This window comes from Apiospora aurea, assembly GCF_038362705.1.
Source record: "Apiospora aurea strain CBS 24483 chromosome Unknown utg000001l_segment0_segment0, whole genome shotgun sequence".
Taxonomy (NCBI): domain Eukaryota; kingdom Fungi; phylum Ascomycota; class Sordariomycetes; order Amphisphaeriales; family Apiosporaceae; genus Apiospora; species Apiospora aurea.
Genome location: NW_027117388.1, coordinates 1,597,203 through 1,609,352, shown reverse-complemented (window position 1 = coordinate 1,609,352; position 12,150 = coordinate 1,597,203). Strand labels below are relative to the sequence as shown.

The 12,150-nt window shown below is 55.7% G+C and overlaps 6 protein-coding genes across 6 annotated transcripts; 3 read left to right on the top strand and 3 right to left on the bottom strand.

Annotated features, from left to right (window-relative positions):
- Positions 1-25: 25 nt before the first annotated feature.
- PG986_000511 (uncharacterized protein) lies at positions 26-766 on the bottom strand (the record flags this gene model as incomplete). Its single annotated transcript, XM_066836733.1, has 1 exon — positions 26-766. One exon carries the CDS (start codon positions 764-766, stop codon positions 26-28), a length of 741 nt encoding a protein of 246 aa, XP_066705626.1.
- A 685-nt stretch (positions 767-1,451) lies between these two features.
- On the bottom strand, positions 1,452-2,542 carry PG986_000510 (uncharacterized protein; the record flags this gene model as incomplete). Its single annotated transcript, XM_066836732.1, has 2 exons — positions 1,452-2,014; positions 2,083-2,542. The coding sequence occupies 2 exons, from the start codon at positions 2,540-2,542 to the stop codon at positions 1,452-1,454; spliced, it is 1,023 nt and encodes a 340-aa protein (XP_066705625.1).
- Positions 2,543-3,895: 1,353 nt separating this feature from the next.
- Positions 3,896-4,465, top strand: PG986_000509 (uncharacterized protein; the record flags this gene model as incomplete). The annotated part of the gene is made up of 1 exon (XM_066836731.1): positions 3,896-4,465. One exon carries the CDS (start codon positions 3,896-3,898, stop codon positions 4,463-4,465), a length of 570 nt encoding a protein of 189 aa, XP_066705624.1.
- Positions 4,466-4,770: 305 nt separating this feature from the next.
- On the bottom strand, positions 4,771-6,666 carry PG986_000508 (glutamate--tRNA ligase cytoplasmic; the record flags this gene model as incomplete). Its single annotated transcript, XM_066836730.1, has 1 exon — positions 4,771-6,666. One exon carries the CDS (start codon positions 6,664-6,666, stop codon positions 4,771-4,773), a length of 1,896 nt encoding a protein of 631 aa, XP_066705623.1.
- Positions 6,667-7,150: 484 nt separating this feature from the next.
- Positions 7,151-8,170, top strand: PG986_000507 (mitochondrial 54S ribosomal protein uL1m; the record flags this gene model as incomplete). The annotated part of the gene is made up of 3 exons (XM_066836729.1): positions 7,151-7,252; positions 7,302-7,420; positions 7,501-8,170. 3 exons carry the CDS (start codon positions 7,151-7,153, stop codon positions 8,168-8,170), a joined length of 891 nt encoding a protein of 296 aa, XP_066705622.1.
- Positions 8,171-9,095: 925 nt separating this feature from the next.
- Positions 9,096-11,111, top strand: PG986_000506 (beta-lactamase/transpeptidase-like protein; the record flags this gene model as incomplete). Its single annotated transcript, XM_066836728.1, has 5 exons — positions 9,096-9,654; positions 9,728-9,850; positions 9,943-10,201; positions 10,285-10,680; positions 10,727-11,111. The coding sequence occupies 5 exons, from the start codon at positions 9,096-9,098 to the stop codon at positions 11,109-11,111; spliced, it is 1,722 nt and encodes a 573-aa protein (XP_066705621.1).
- Between the last annotated feature and the right edge of the window lie 1,039 nt (positions 11,112-12,150).

Here is a 12,150-nt window from a genome sequence, read left to right as displayed (position 1 = left end):
GAACAAGGGGGTCAGTCACGTTCACTTACCCACCATAGCGGGGGCCGTAGTACGTGTGGCCTGTGTCCGCATCATACCCGACAACCACCCGGTATGGGTCGTCCTCATCACCGGCATGACGGGCCCGACGCCGCGTACTGGCGGATGGCCCGACGGGCCGCGCCGCCCGGGTCTCGTCGGCCCCGATGCTCCTTGATGTACTGCCACCGTCCTGGCTGCCGCAGAGGAGCCGCGTCCAGAAGCTGGGTCTCCTGGCGGCTTGAGGTGCCGGCTCCTGGAAGCTCGGGGGTTCCGGCGCAGTCTGGGGTCTGCCAGGCTGCGGTGTCGAAGCACGACTGGGCCGCGTAGACTGGCGGCCGTACGTGTGGTCGTAGTTCGACTGGGCATCGTACGCCGTGCCCGACTCATGGCGCTCAAAAGTCGCGTAATACGACTCTTGCTCACCAGCAACCGAGTATCGGTTGTAGTCGGAGACCCAGTCTGGTGGCTCGACCGGACGCTGGGGCTGTGGCTCTACGACCGTTGGCGGTGGCCGGTATGGCACGTATATCCTCTGAGTCGGTGGGGGCCTCCTCCCAGGCACTGTGGAGTGCCGGCGAAGCCTCCCATCCTGGTCGACGGATATGCGCCGGGGAAGAGGTCGCCCATCCCGGTCGACAAGTGGAGGAGCATGTGCTCCGCTGGTGCTGGGCGAGTGGTTCGGCACTCCATGGTTCGTTGACTGGGAGTTTGTGCTCCTTGTCCTGACAGTGTGATACGAAGACATTTTGTTGAGGTGGCGATGGTATCGAAGTTGTTTGATTTCTGAAAAGTGTTGGTTGTTGAGGGTTGAGTGGGTAGATGAGTGAAAATAAAAAGAAAGCATAACTTTGGTCAAGGTGGTTCGTATATATACTGCTCCATTTTGGACGAACAGTCCGGGAGTTTCGTATCTCACTTGCACAGCTTGCACAGTTCGACTGTTCACATTGCGCCGAATACTCTCAGATTGTTTGAGAGAAAACATAACCCCAATTTATATGGCCGGCTTGCTCCTTCCCCTATCAGGCACAGCTCAGGTCAGCAGTTTGGGAGAACAAAGAGAGCCACGGAGAACAAAAAACATGTCTGCTTCTGTTGGACTCATAACAACGTGGCTGTTTTGGAGCTTCTCTTTGTTTAGGTGGAACCCCATATCAGTATACGTATCACATCTGTCTCAGACACTGTCTTCGTAAAAGACCGCAATTGCGAAGTTGTTCGACAGTTGAACCTGGTTCTCGCCATTTGTTTCGCAAAGACTGTTGGAAGTACTCATAAACACTTCCATGGTAAACGACGTACGAATTACAGGTGATGGGCGTACTTGGTTGGACACTTGTCATAACCACTTCGTCTGGGTCAATATTTTGGACTGAAGCCAACAACAACTACCGTCCACCGCGTGTAATGCACCATAGACATTGCCTCAACTACACACATTGCGAGTACCACTCGTTGGAGACCTTGCAAGTGCTCCCGCTCTGGCAGCACGTAGCCCCGCTCCAGCCCTGTCCACCACACTGGCCGTACTTGGCCACGCAGTTACCACCACCGGGGTTCGTCGTAGGCGACGGGTTCGCCCTCGTCGTTGTGGTCGGGGTGCCCGGGTTAGATCCACCGCCGCCACCACCGCCGCCCCCGCCAATAGCCTCGGTGAAGAAGGACCACGTCTCGCCGGGCGCCCACTTGTTGCCATTTGAGTCGGACGGATCGGGAACGTGGCCGCCGCCGTGAGCGATCCACCAGACGGGCTGGTTGGCGCGGCACTCGTAGACCGTCTTGATGTGGTTGCCAGCCCCGGCGCCGGGCTCCTGCGCGTTCTTGCTGGCGCACCCGTTCAGGCCCAGGTACTTGTCGCGCAGCTGACGGCCCGCCGCGATGGGCAGGACGTTGTCGGCGGCGCCGTGGATGCCCAGGTAGGGCACGGGGGTGGTGCCGCCGCTGCAGCCCGAGAGCTGGGCACCGGCGATGACGGCGACGGCTTTGAAGACGTCTGGGGTTTTGGAGTCAGTATGGTGTAGCAGGGTGATACCTAGAGCGGACGGCTTGTTAAGGACATACCTGGTCGGGAACACGCCACACTGAAGCTCATGGCACCACCGTAGCTCCACCCTGTCGCGAAGATGTTGCCCTCGTCGATACAGACAGTGTCTTGGACCGATTTGAGCAACTGGTCGGTGAAGGTGATGTCCTCGCCGCCGTTGTTAGCCCAGCCGGCGTTAAGACCGTTGGGCGCGATGAAGACGGTGGAGTCGCCGGCTAAGGGGCGCAGGCCGTAGAACTGGCCGTTGACCACGTCGTTCATGCTGCCGTCGCGCCAGTGGTATCCGAAGACGAGCTTGTGCGGCTTGCTGCTGTCGTAGTTGCTGGGGAGCTGCAGGATGTATTGGCGGTTCTTGCCGTTGACCGTCATGGACTTGGTCCCCGACGTCGGCGGGGACTTGCCGCATCCGGCCGAGGCCGCTTCGGTCAGGCCCGCGGCGCCCAAGAGAGCGAGAGTTGCGGTGTAGAGAGAACGCATTGTAACGACTGGTGTGTACGCCTGTCTACTACTTTACGAGTTGCTAACACAACTGCCAGCGCTCCAATAGTAGCTCTCGTCTCGCCTGTTGAGAACAAGCTTGCACGAAGGGAGTTTGTTCTGGTGACTCGAAGGGCTGGTCGTTTTATACATCTCAGTGGTTCCATTCAACAGCTGCATCTCAGCCCCGGTCGTCCGATCATCCAGGAAACTCCACCTGTCGTATGCATGCCCGTCGATCCATGCTGCAATATCAGAGCTCATCTATTCAGGTCCCCGCACTGTTTCTCAGCTGATGCTCGAAAGAGCCTACTCGCACGGACGTGGGTGGCCCGGTGTCACCTGTCAATGGGCGATCAAAAGGGGCATCCGGAGCCTTGCCGATCCGTTGCGCTAGTCCTCCGTCTTGGCGCCAAGCGGTTATGCTAGCAATTCCACCAATCAGGCAATTGGCATAGTGGTACTGATATAGTCTTGGCCACTGGTTACTCAATTTAACCGACTGACACGCTGAAGGCATCGGCAATTATTAGTTGAGCCAGTCTCTGCTGCCAACGTGGTTATGTGGAAGCAGGTTATGATGCGACTTGGCATCTGGCGTCATAAATGGTACACGCTTCGTACGCCTCTCGCTACAACGTTGGCTTACCAAGTTCATGGTGTTTTTATTCTGGTCCTGTGTACGGACATGGAAGTTCAACCAACAAGATCGCAGGGAGCAACACCCGTTGAATCCACGCATGTTACATTTCTCGGGCACGCTATTTGGTACAGGAATTAAACGCAGGTATACGGTCCTCTCTCGCTGTCCATCCCAAGGAGGCGCGCCAATCGCCTAATCACGAAGAAAATCTGCAATTTGAAGAGGCTAACTCGGCGGAATGGCCCAACACGGTGGTTTCTCAAAGTGACTATCCAACTTTGATCGCAACAATCCATGTCATTTTCGAAGGAGAACAAAGAGAGTCGAGAGAACAAACATTGTTAGACTCGTCAGAAGCTTTGCACGTGTGCCATTGTTGAAACTCGGGGTCGCAGAAAACTGGTTTGCCTCTTTGTTCCTTGTTTCTGAGCTCAGCTAACCCGGTGTGTTCAGGGGGTGAAGCAAACTCACACGTGATGCGGTCCCCTTTGTTCGCCATCGTGCAAGCACCCAGAGCTACGTGATATTTCCACAGGTTGGATACATCAGAATATTTGCTTTTCTTTCACTCATGTATATGTATTTCCTTCTTTAAGGGCTTCTCTATCCCAGCCCGTCATGATAGACATTTCCAACCCTCTCTAAATATCCACTCGGCCACCAATACACTCCATAAAGTTGAATAAATAATCGAAGATAAGTCCTTGAACATGCGTCTGATCCTCACCACCCACGCCACCCTCACGGGTCTCGGCCTAGCATCCGCACTATCCGGCGACATAATCACGCACCTAGACCAGAAACACCAAGGAAACGCCTACGGCGTCGAAGACTGCCCCAAATCCATCTGCAAAGACGCCAATGCCAAGCTCTGCGACGACTTACACACCGGCAACCTCCCCTGGGTCGTCCCGATCTACATGGGCGAGGAACCGGCCCGGTGGAGCGACTGCGAGAAGCTGCTCGACGATATCAAGGGAGACCCACCCAAGCGGCTCTTCCTCGATGGCGAGAAGCACGACGCCGGCGGAAAGGACTACTCCCGCATCGCCGGCAGCGGCCAGTGCGCCATCGGCTTCAAGGCCAGCGACGGCACCCCAAGTAACAGCTTCCTTGCCTTGAGCGCTGCCGACGCCGATGTCCTCTTTCGGGCAGCCAAAAGGGGTGATGGTGGGAGGGATGAGGACGAAGGCAGGTTATACTCTATGGGCAATGTAACATGTAGCGGCCACACTTTTGACTGGGTCATAAGAAATGGTCAATTGCCAATGGACAAGTAGGAGGGCTACTTAAGTGCAAAGGCTATGTGATGAGCCAAGTCCCAGAGGGTATGAAGTATTAATAGGCAAAAGTTGTTGCGCGTCATGGTAAGCTTAAACTGAATGGAATATCATGCACCGCTCGCAGGCGAGTAAAGCAATAAAAAGTCTGGTCATATCGGCTACTGAACTTCCACTTCATCGCCCTCTCACTCATATGTTTGAATATTTGTTTCATCTTGGAGTCTGCCATCTATGAGACACAGGTTTACTTTTCTTCGTTCTTCATAATTTCATCTATCACAACACGTATTACCCATCACCTTTTATTTATTCGCCTTGCCCGTGGGAATGGCGAACAGGATGATAGTTCCCTTTTTGTCGCCCTCGTCGACACCCGCGTCGACGCGGTAGTAGCCCCTGCGCTCGAGCTGGATGATGTCGTCCTTCTTCAGCTCCTTGACGCCCTCGTCGCACCAAGCCTCCTCCATGACGGCGGTGGTGGGGTTCAGGAACTTCTCCAAATCGTCCTCCTCTTCAAGCTTGTCCTTGGTCAGGAGGTAGTCGAACTCCCAGAGCTCGGCCTTGACCAGCTGCTGGCCCTGCGTCGACAGCCACGTGACCTTCTTGCTAGTCGATCGCACGTCACCCTTCAGGTTCAGTTCGACGGTGATTTGGTCGATGGGGTCGGCGGCGGGGATGGCGCGGACGTGCGCGTTGCCCCACTGCATCAAGGTGATTTCCTCGTCGTTGGCGAACAGCTTCACATCCGCTTGGTCGAGGATAAGCTCCTTGCTGAAAGCCATCTTCTTCATACCCACATCGGGGTTCTTGGGGTGCTTCGGCTTGTCGGAAGTGAAAGGCTCGGCCGGAGCCTCGTCACCCATGACAACCACCTTGACAGCATCCTTGACGGAGACAGCAGTGTGTCTAGGAACGACGGGGTCGATCTCCTTCTTGTTGGCTGCCCAGAAGCTGGTCCAGTCCATAACGACAACGTTACGAGAAGGGCCTTGCTTGAGGATGAAGTCTCGCAGGGCGGGGATGGTCATGCCACGACGTCGAATACCGCGGATGGTGGGCATACGGGGGTCGTCCCAGCCCCAAACACGGCCGGTGTCGACGAGCTTAGCCAGCTTACGCTTGGACAAGAAGGTGCGGATGAAGTTCATACGAGCAAAGTCCCACATGTGAACCTTGCGGAGCTTGAGGGTCTCCAAGAACCACTCGAACTGAGGGTTACGGTCGGTGTACTCGGTCGATCGCAGAGCGTGAGTAACTCCCTCCAAGCTGTCGACGACGGGGCAGGCCAAATCGTATGTAGGGTAGATGTTCCACTTGCGGCCAGTTCGGTGGTGGGGGTCGACGTTGTTGCATCGGTAGATGACGGGGTCTCTCATGGCCTTGTTGGGGTTGTCGACGGAGATCTTGACGCGAATGCAGTTCTTGAGACCCTCCTCGGTAGCGTCCTTCATCTGTTGGAAGATGTCCAGGTTCTCCTCCACTGTGCGGCCCCTCCTCTTGGACGCGATACCCTTCATTCTCTCGTCGCGCATGGTCTCGACGTCGGTATCATCGGCGTAAGCATGGCCCTCGTTGATCAGCTTCAGGCAGGTGTCGTAAAGGTGGTCGAAGTAATCGGAGGTGTACGACACGAAGTCGGGCTTGACACCCATCAGGGCCAAGTCCTCGACAATGGCATCCTGGAACTCCTCCTTCTCCTTGCTGGGGTTGGTGTCATCCAGTCGCAGGCGGAGCTTTCCGTCGTAGGCTTGGTGGGCGAAGTAGTCGCTGAGCAGGGCGGCCTTTGCGTGACCAATGTGGAGGTAGCCGGAAGGCTCGGGCAAGAATCGAGTGACGACACCCTTCTCGACATCCTGAAGGGCCAGGCTGTAGCTTGCGCCAGCCTTGCTAGCGGCGGCGACCTTGGCGCGGCGTTGCTCGTCGGCGGCCTTGACCTCGGCTTGGATCTCGGGGTGGACCTGCTCAATGTAGGTAAACCATCGGGCAAGGTTGGTGTAGGTGCCCTTCTTGACGAAGGAGACGGCGGCACGGTTGGTCTTGATGGCGAGCCAGATCTTGGTGTCGACCTCGCTGAGCTGGTGGCCGACAAGGTAGGTTCGCAGCACCAGGTGCTTCTCGAGGCGAACCAGATGGGGCTCGATGGACTTGAAGTCCCCTCCCAGGGAGGTGGAAACGGCAACAAGCTCGTCTGCCTTCATTTTGGATTTATATCGTTGGGCTCGTAGGGTGGAGACAAACGATATGGTGAAGGGAGGTCGACAGCTTGTTATACGGGCTGTCTCGTGAGTCAATGCCGAAAAAAGTGACGATTTTTAGAATGCACCACCCGATCCAGGCCCGAAATCGAGTCACTATTGTGGCGGGGTACTGGCCGGAAACAACAGAAAAACACTGGCAGCTGAGGAGGGGTAGATAACGGCTGGCAAGCTAAGCAAAGCTTTGATAAGATAGGCGGTTAAACGATATGTGCTAATTGAGACATTGGCTAAAGATGGGGCTTCAGCGGTACAGATCTGGGCCTTTTGGCGACAGGCGACAACAGGGCCCGAGCGTCCTTTAGTGCCTCTTTGCTGAGAGGCTGCAGCTGCTAGGCTGGGGAAATTTTGAAGCTCTGTGGAAGTTCGAGATCTGCCATTCAATTTGGGGCATCGTCATCCGCAACCAAGGCCCTCGTCCCCCAGCATGGCCAGCACCAGCCAATTCCTCGCCTCCTTGGCGAGGCTGAGCATATCATCTGCTCCCCGGCCAGCAGCCTCCTCGATACCCCGATTTCTCGCGCCCTCGGTCACCAGTCAGATACGATGCGCCAGCGGTGGTACTGCACAGATGCAAGCGCGGCAAAGGGAAGAAGGAGAAGCTGAAGAGGAAGAGGCGCCAACAGCGATTCAAGGAGTACAAGTACGCCGTGCCCACCGGAAATGGCGAGCAATTCTCTCTGTGTGATGCTATGCGGTAAGTCTGGTCCGGGACATCTGCTCTCTGTACTGCTTTGGTCGTGCGCATTATACTGACTGACATGCAATTTGGGACAGATACCTTCGCGCTGCGGAAGTCGGCCGGCCTCCTTCCTCGGTCACCTACGAAGTCGCCCTCAAGGTCCGCACCATCAAGAACGGGCCCGTCATCCGCAACCGGATACGATTCCCCTACCCCGTCAAGAACGACACACGCATTGGTGTCATCTGCCCCGAGGGCAGCAATGCCATGCACGACGCACGAACCGGCGGCGCCGTCGCTTTCGGAGAGCAATCCATGTTCGACCTCATCAAGAAGAACGCCAACAACCTCCCCTTCAACCGGTTGATCTGCCACACCGATTCCGTGTCAGCCCTCAACAAGGCCGGACTGGGTCGCGTGCTCGGTCCTAAGGGTCTGATGCCCAGTTTGAAGACCAATACCATCACCAAGAGCGTCAAGACGATGATGCACGAGATGGTCGGTGCCGAGACCTACCGAGAGAAGATCGGTGTCATCCGCATCCCCATCGGAAACATCCAGTTTTCCCCCAAGCAGCTCTCGGAGAACGTCAAGACCTTCATCGAGTCGATCAAGGCTGACATCTCGAGAATGGAGGACAGAGTCGACAAGGACATCATTGAGGTTGTTCTGACCTCGACCAACGGGCCCGGCTTCACCCTGAACGGTGGATTCTTGCCCACGGACGAGAAGGTCGACCCGGCCCACCTGGCCACCGCTATGTAATGAGATCAATCTACACTACAATTGGCCACGGCGCTGATCTGTACGAGACTGTATATATAAGCTGTATAATATCGCCTCATCGCCCATTGTGATTACGTCCGTGTCACCTCCTAACCAAGGCTAAAGCAGGCAAATTTGGCGGACCCCCTAATCCACCACATAGCGAATCACCAGTTGCAGTTCAAAATGTGTGCCACGTTTTATCAGGCAGCTTTGCGATATAACCAGACGACATGAGATAGTTGGTTGAGTTCTCTTACCCATTCTCTTCTGGCCTGGCCTAGTTTCCCGGGGCCATTGCACCTGTCAGCTATGATCCACGGGATCACATTCAAATCAAATCATATGATCTGTTCGAAGGCGCTCAAGGTCATGCGTACTGGATGAACAAGCTTTTGCCCTGAATGCACGTTAACCTGCATAAGCCATATCTGTGGTATTGATGTATTTTCATTTTGATTGATCTCACCATCCTTCAATATCTAGTCGGTTTCCAATAAACCTATAGCAGCTGTGTTAACGGACGGTTGCTACCGCAGCCTGAGTACCGATTGGGTCGTCGCATTCAGCCGCCAACATGGCCATTGGCACCGTCGCACCAGCAATGCAGCGCTTCTATATGGCACAGATTACAGCACGCCTCGGTACCAAAGCTCATTTCGGGGATGGGCAAATGGCGTTCCTGGTGCAGCATTGCGAGCCCTGACTAAAGAGCACATTTCGGTTCATGTCGCCCCGTTCTACCGGATCTCGCGTACATGACATTTCACTCAACCGGGTATCAAGTCCTGAGCTCGTTTATCCCGTACCTTGCTTCCATCAATATCAGAAGCTTAGCCCCTTTATCTTGTATTTGAATAAGATCTGAAGTCGGCCATGCGATGACAACATTCCCAGGACACACGAGGCATCACGACAGCCCAGGATGAAGATACCTACGAGCATACGGAAGGCCGCTTTGGTTTTATGGCCACTATTGCGACTCGTCGCAGCAGCAGCCCCAGACTGCCCCTTCCCAGGACCAGCGTTTCCCAAGCCGACGGAGCTCGCCTCCTCCGAGACCTTCAAGTCCGTCCTGGCCAACTTGACCGAAACATTCAAAGCACGGGACCAAGACCGCGCCAACAACCCCAATGGCACATCCTGGTCAGTCCAGGTCTTCTCAGTATCCGACGGGAACAGCAGCAGTCCCCTGTGGGAGTACCACCACAGCGCCCCCTCGCTCGCGACCTCCAACACGGGCGGCGTCAAGGAGGTCGACGGCAACACAATCTATCGCCTCGGCAGCCTGACCAAGATCTTCACCATCCTGACCTTCCTCGTCGAGGCCGGCGACGGCTACTGGAACACGCCGGTCACCAAGTTCGTGCCGGAGCTGGCGCTCTTGGCCGACAAATACCAGTACGACCCGGTAATGAATGTGGACTGGGCAAGCATCACGCTAGGGGAGCTCGCGAGCCACACGGCGGGTATCGTTCGAGACTGTCAGTCCAGATTGATGAGCCGAATATTGCGGACCATTGCGAAGCTAACGCGACATGTCCTTCGTCTTATTAGATGCACTGCTTGGAGAGTTGACACAAGAAAATAACCAAACCGTCCTCGAATCCCAGGGCTTCCCGCCGGCCCCTGTCAACGAAACCCCCATCTGTGGCGAGTACTTTCTATGCAATCGAAACCGTAAGTTTTGACACCGAAGTCCATCCTTCCTCAATCGGGCTCCCTCCAGCGATAGCGTTCCACAAGCTAATGCAGTTCTCGTTTCCCAATAGAACTCTTCGATGGCCTCGGAAACGTGCCCCCGTCCTTCAGCACATCGTGGACGGTCGGCTACTCCAACGTCGGCTACCAGATCCTAGCGTACGTGCTCGAGGCCATAACGGGCAAGAAGTTCGCCGATATGGTGCAGTCGGACGTCATCGACAAGCTCGGGCTGGGCCATACGTACTACCAGAAGCCGCCCGACAACCTGGGCATCATCGTGAGCGGGCAGCAGGATGGTTGGAACTACAGTCTGGGTGAGGCGAGTCCGTAAGTCATTGAACCCACTCACTCCTTCCCTTGTGCCCAATTTGGTGGCAGAAAAATTGATTGACGGCTCCTTCGTCGGACAGTACAGGCAACATGTACTCCTCCGTCAACGACCTCTCCGCCCTCGGCCGCGCCATCCTCCGCAGCCAGCTGATCCCGAGCGCGCAGACGCGGCGCTGGCTCAAGCCCGCGATCCTGACGTCGGACCTGCGCGAGGGGGTCAGCTACCCCTGGGGCTTAAAGCGGATCCCCCTTTCTTCTACCAGCAGCAGCAGCCGCATCACCGACGCCTACAACAAGGCCGGCAGCATCAACGCGTACCAGTCGCTCATCATTCTGCTGCCCGACTACGACGTCGGCATCACCGCGCTGCTGGCGGGCGGGTGGCCCGGCAACGCCAATTGGGACATGGCGGACACCATCGGGGAGACGCTGGTCCCCGCGCTCGAGGAGGCGGCGCGGATGGAGGCGGACGTGACGTACGCGGGGGACCTACAGCGCCAACGCCAGCGCGTCGCTCAACAGCAGCATCGTGCTGAGCACGGAGTCCGGCCGCCCGGGCCTCGGCATCGACCGCTGGGTCAGCAACGGCACCGACATGGTCCCCGTGGCGATCCGGTACACGCTCAACTACAACGTGACGGAGCCCTCGCTGCGGCTGTACCCGACGGGGCTGGAGAAGCGCAACGACGACGGCTCCCGCAAGGTGGCGTTCAAGGCCATGATTCAGAACCGGGGCGCGACTGACCACGCGACCGACATGTTCTCGACCAACTGCGGGACGTGGGTCGGGCAGACCACGGCTGTTTACGCGTCCATGCCGCTCGACCAGTTCGTGTTTCACCTCGATGACGGGGGTGGGGTGAAGAGCATTGAGTCTCTGGCGTTGCGGGCGGTGTTGGGAAAGTAGTAGTGGTTTAGGCAAGCCTTGCAAGCTCTAAGATCGACGACTTTCCGAAGTCGACTTGGATTTCATAACATAGATTACTTTATGAGACCACATGACCCATAAACTGCGTGAAAAGCATCAATCAGCGGCAGAGGGGGAGAAGGGGAGGAAGGTGTCGCTGGATATGGTGCAGCCGGCGTGCCTATGCCTTGCACCTCATATTTGGCTTGAAGCAAGGCCCTTGACAACATGCCACTCGGCTTCATTCGCACTCCACCAAAGCTTCTTTTCTCTTTCACGGTTGGATATAAATTATCAAGGAGGCCACGTTCCAAGCATTGCTGTATTCCATGGTGGTCTTGTTCAACCATCATCATCCCCTTCGTCTTGTGCGGGTTGGAAACGCCGTTTCGACCAGGCGAATATGGTTTACTCGAAAACAAAGGGAGTATCCATGAAAGTGGAAGTTTCCATAAAGGAACCGAGTATTAGGTGCAGACCGATCAACGAAGGGATATCCGTCACGTTGCCAAGTATCATGTCATTGCACGACGTTAGACTGTATAGTTGATTGTTGACCGAAGAAAGTCAAGGACAGGAAAATGAGGATACGTTCCTTCGTGTTGGAGCTTATTATTATGGCACTTTCCCGCGCGTGCGCCAGTCAATACTCTGTGTTGGGTTTTGTGTCAATTCCCATGATGGTGTTTTCCAGAGTGCCCGTGTCCATGCATCCCTTCCGTTGCTGCTGTGTTAATAAACTAGTATATTCCTGCCGCAGCCCCAGGCATCTCATTCGCGCTGGTAGCTTGCTGCAGATGGACCAGCACGAAGAAACGGACAGTGAAGGCAGCAGATCCGCCAAGTAATGCTGGAAAGCCTGAGGATGTAATGTAGACTCGACTTTATTTGTGCCCCAGTTTCGCTGGGACTAGACACACGCAAGTATCCGTTCATTTAGAGCAGGTGTGTTCCAATCTTGAGATATATATATATATATATATATATGGATGTTTAGGGTAGTGCTTGTGAGAAGCTGGGACGGAGCTAGCAAATTAAT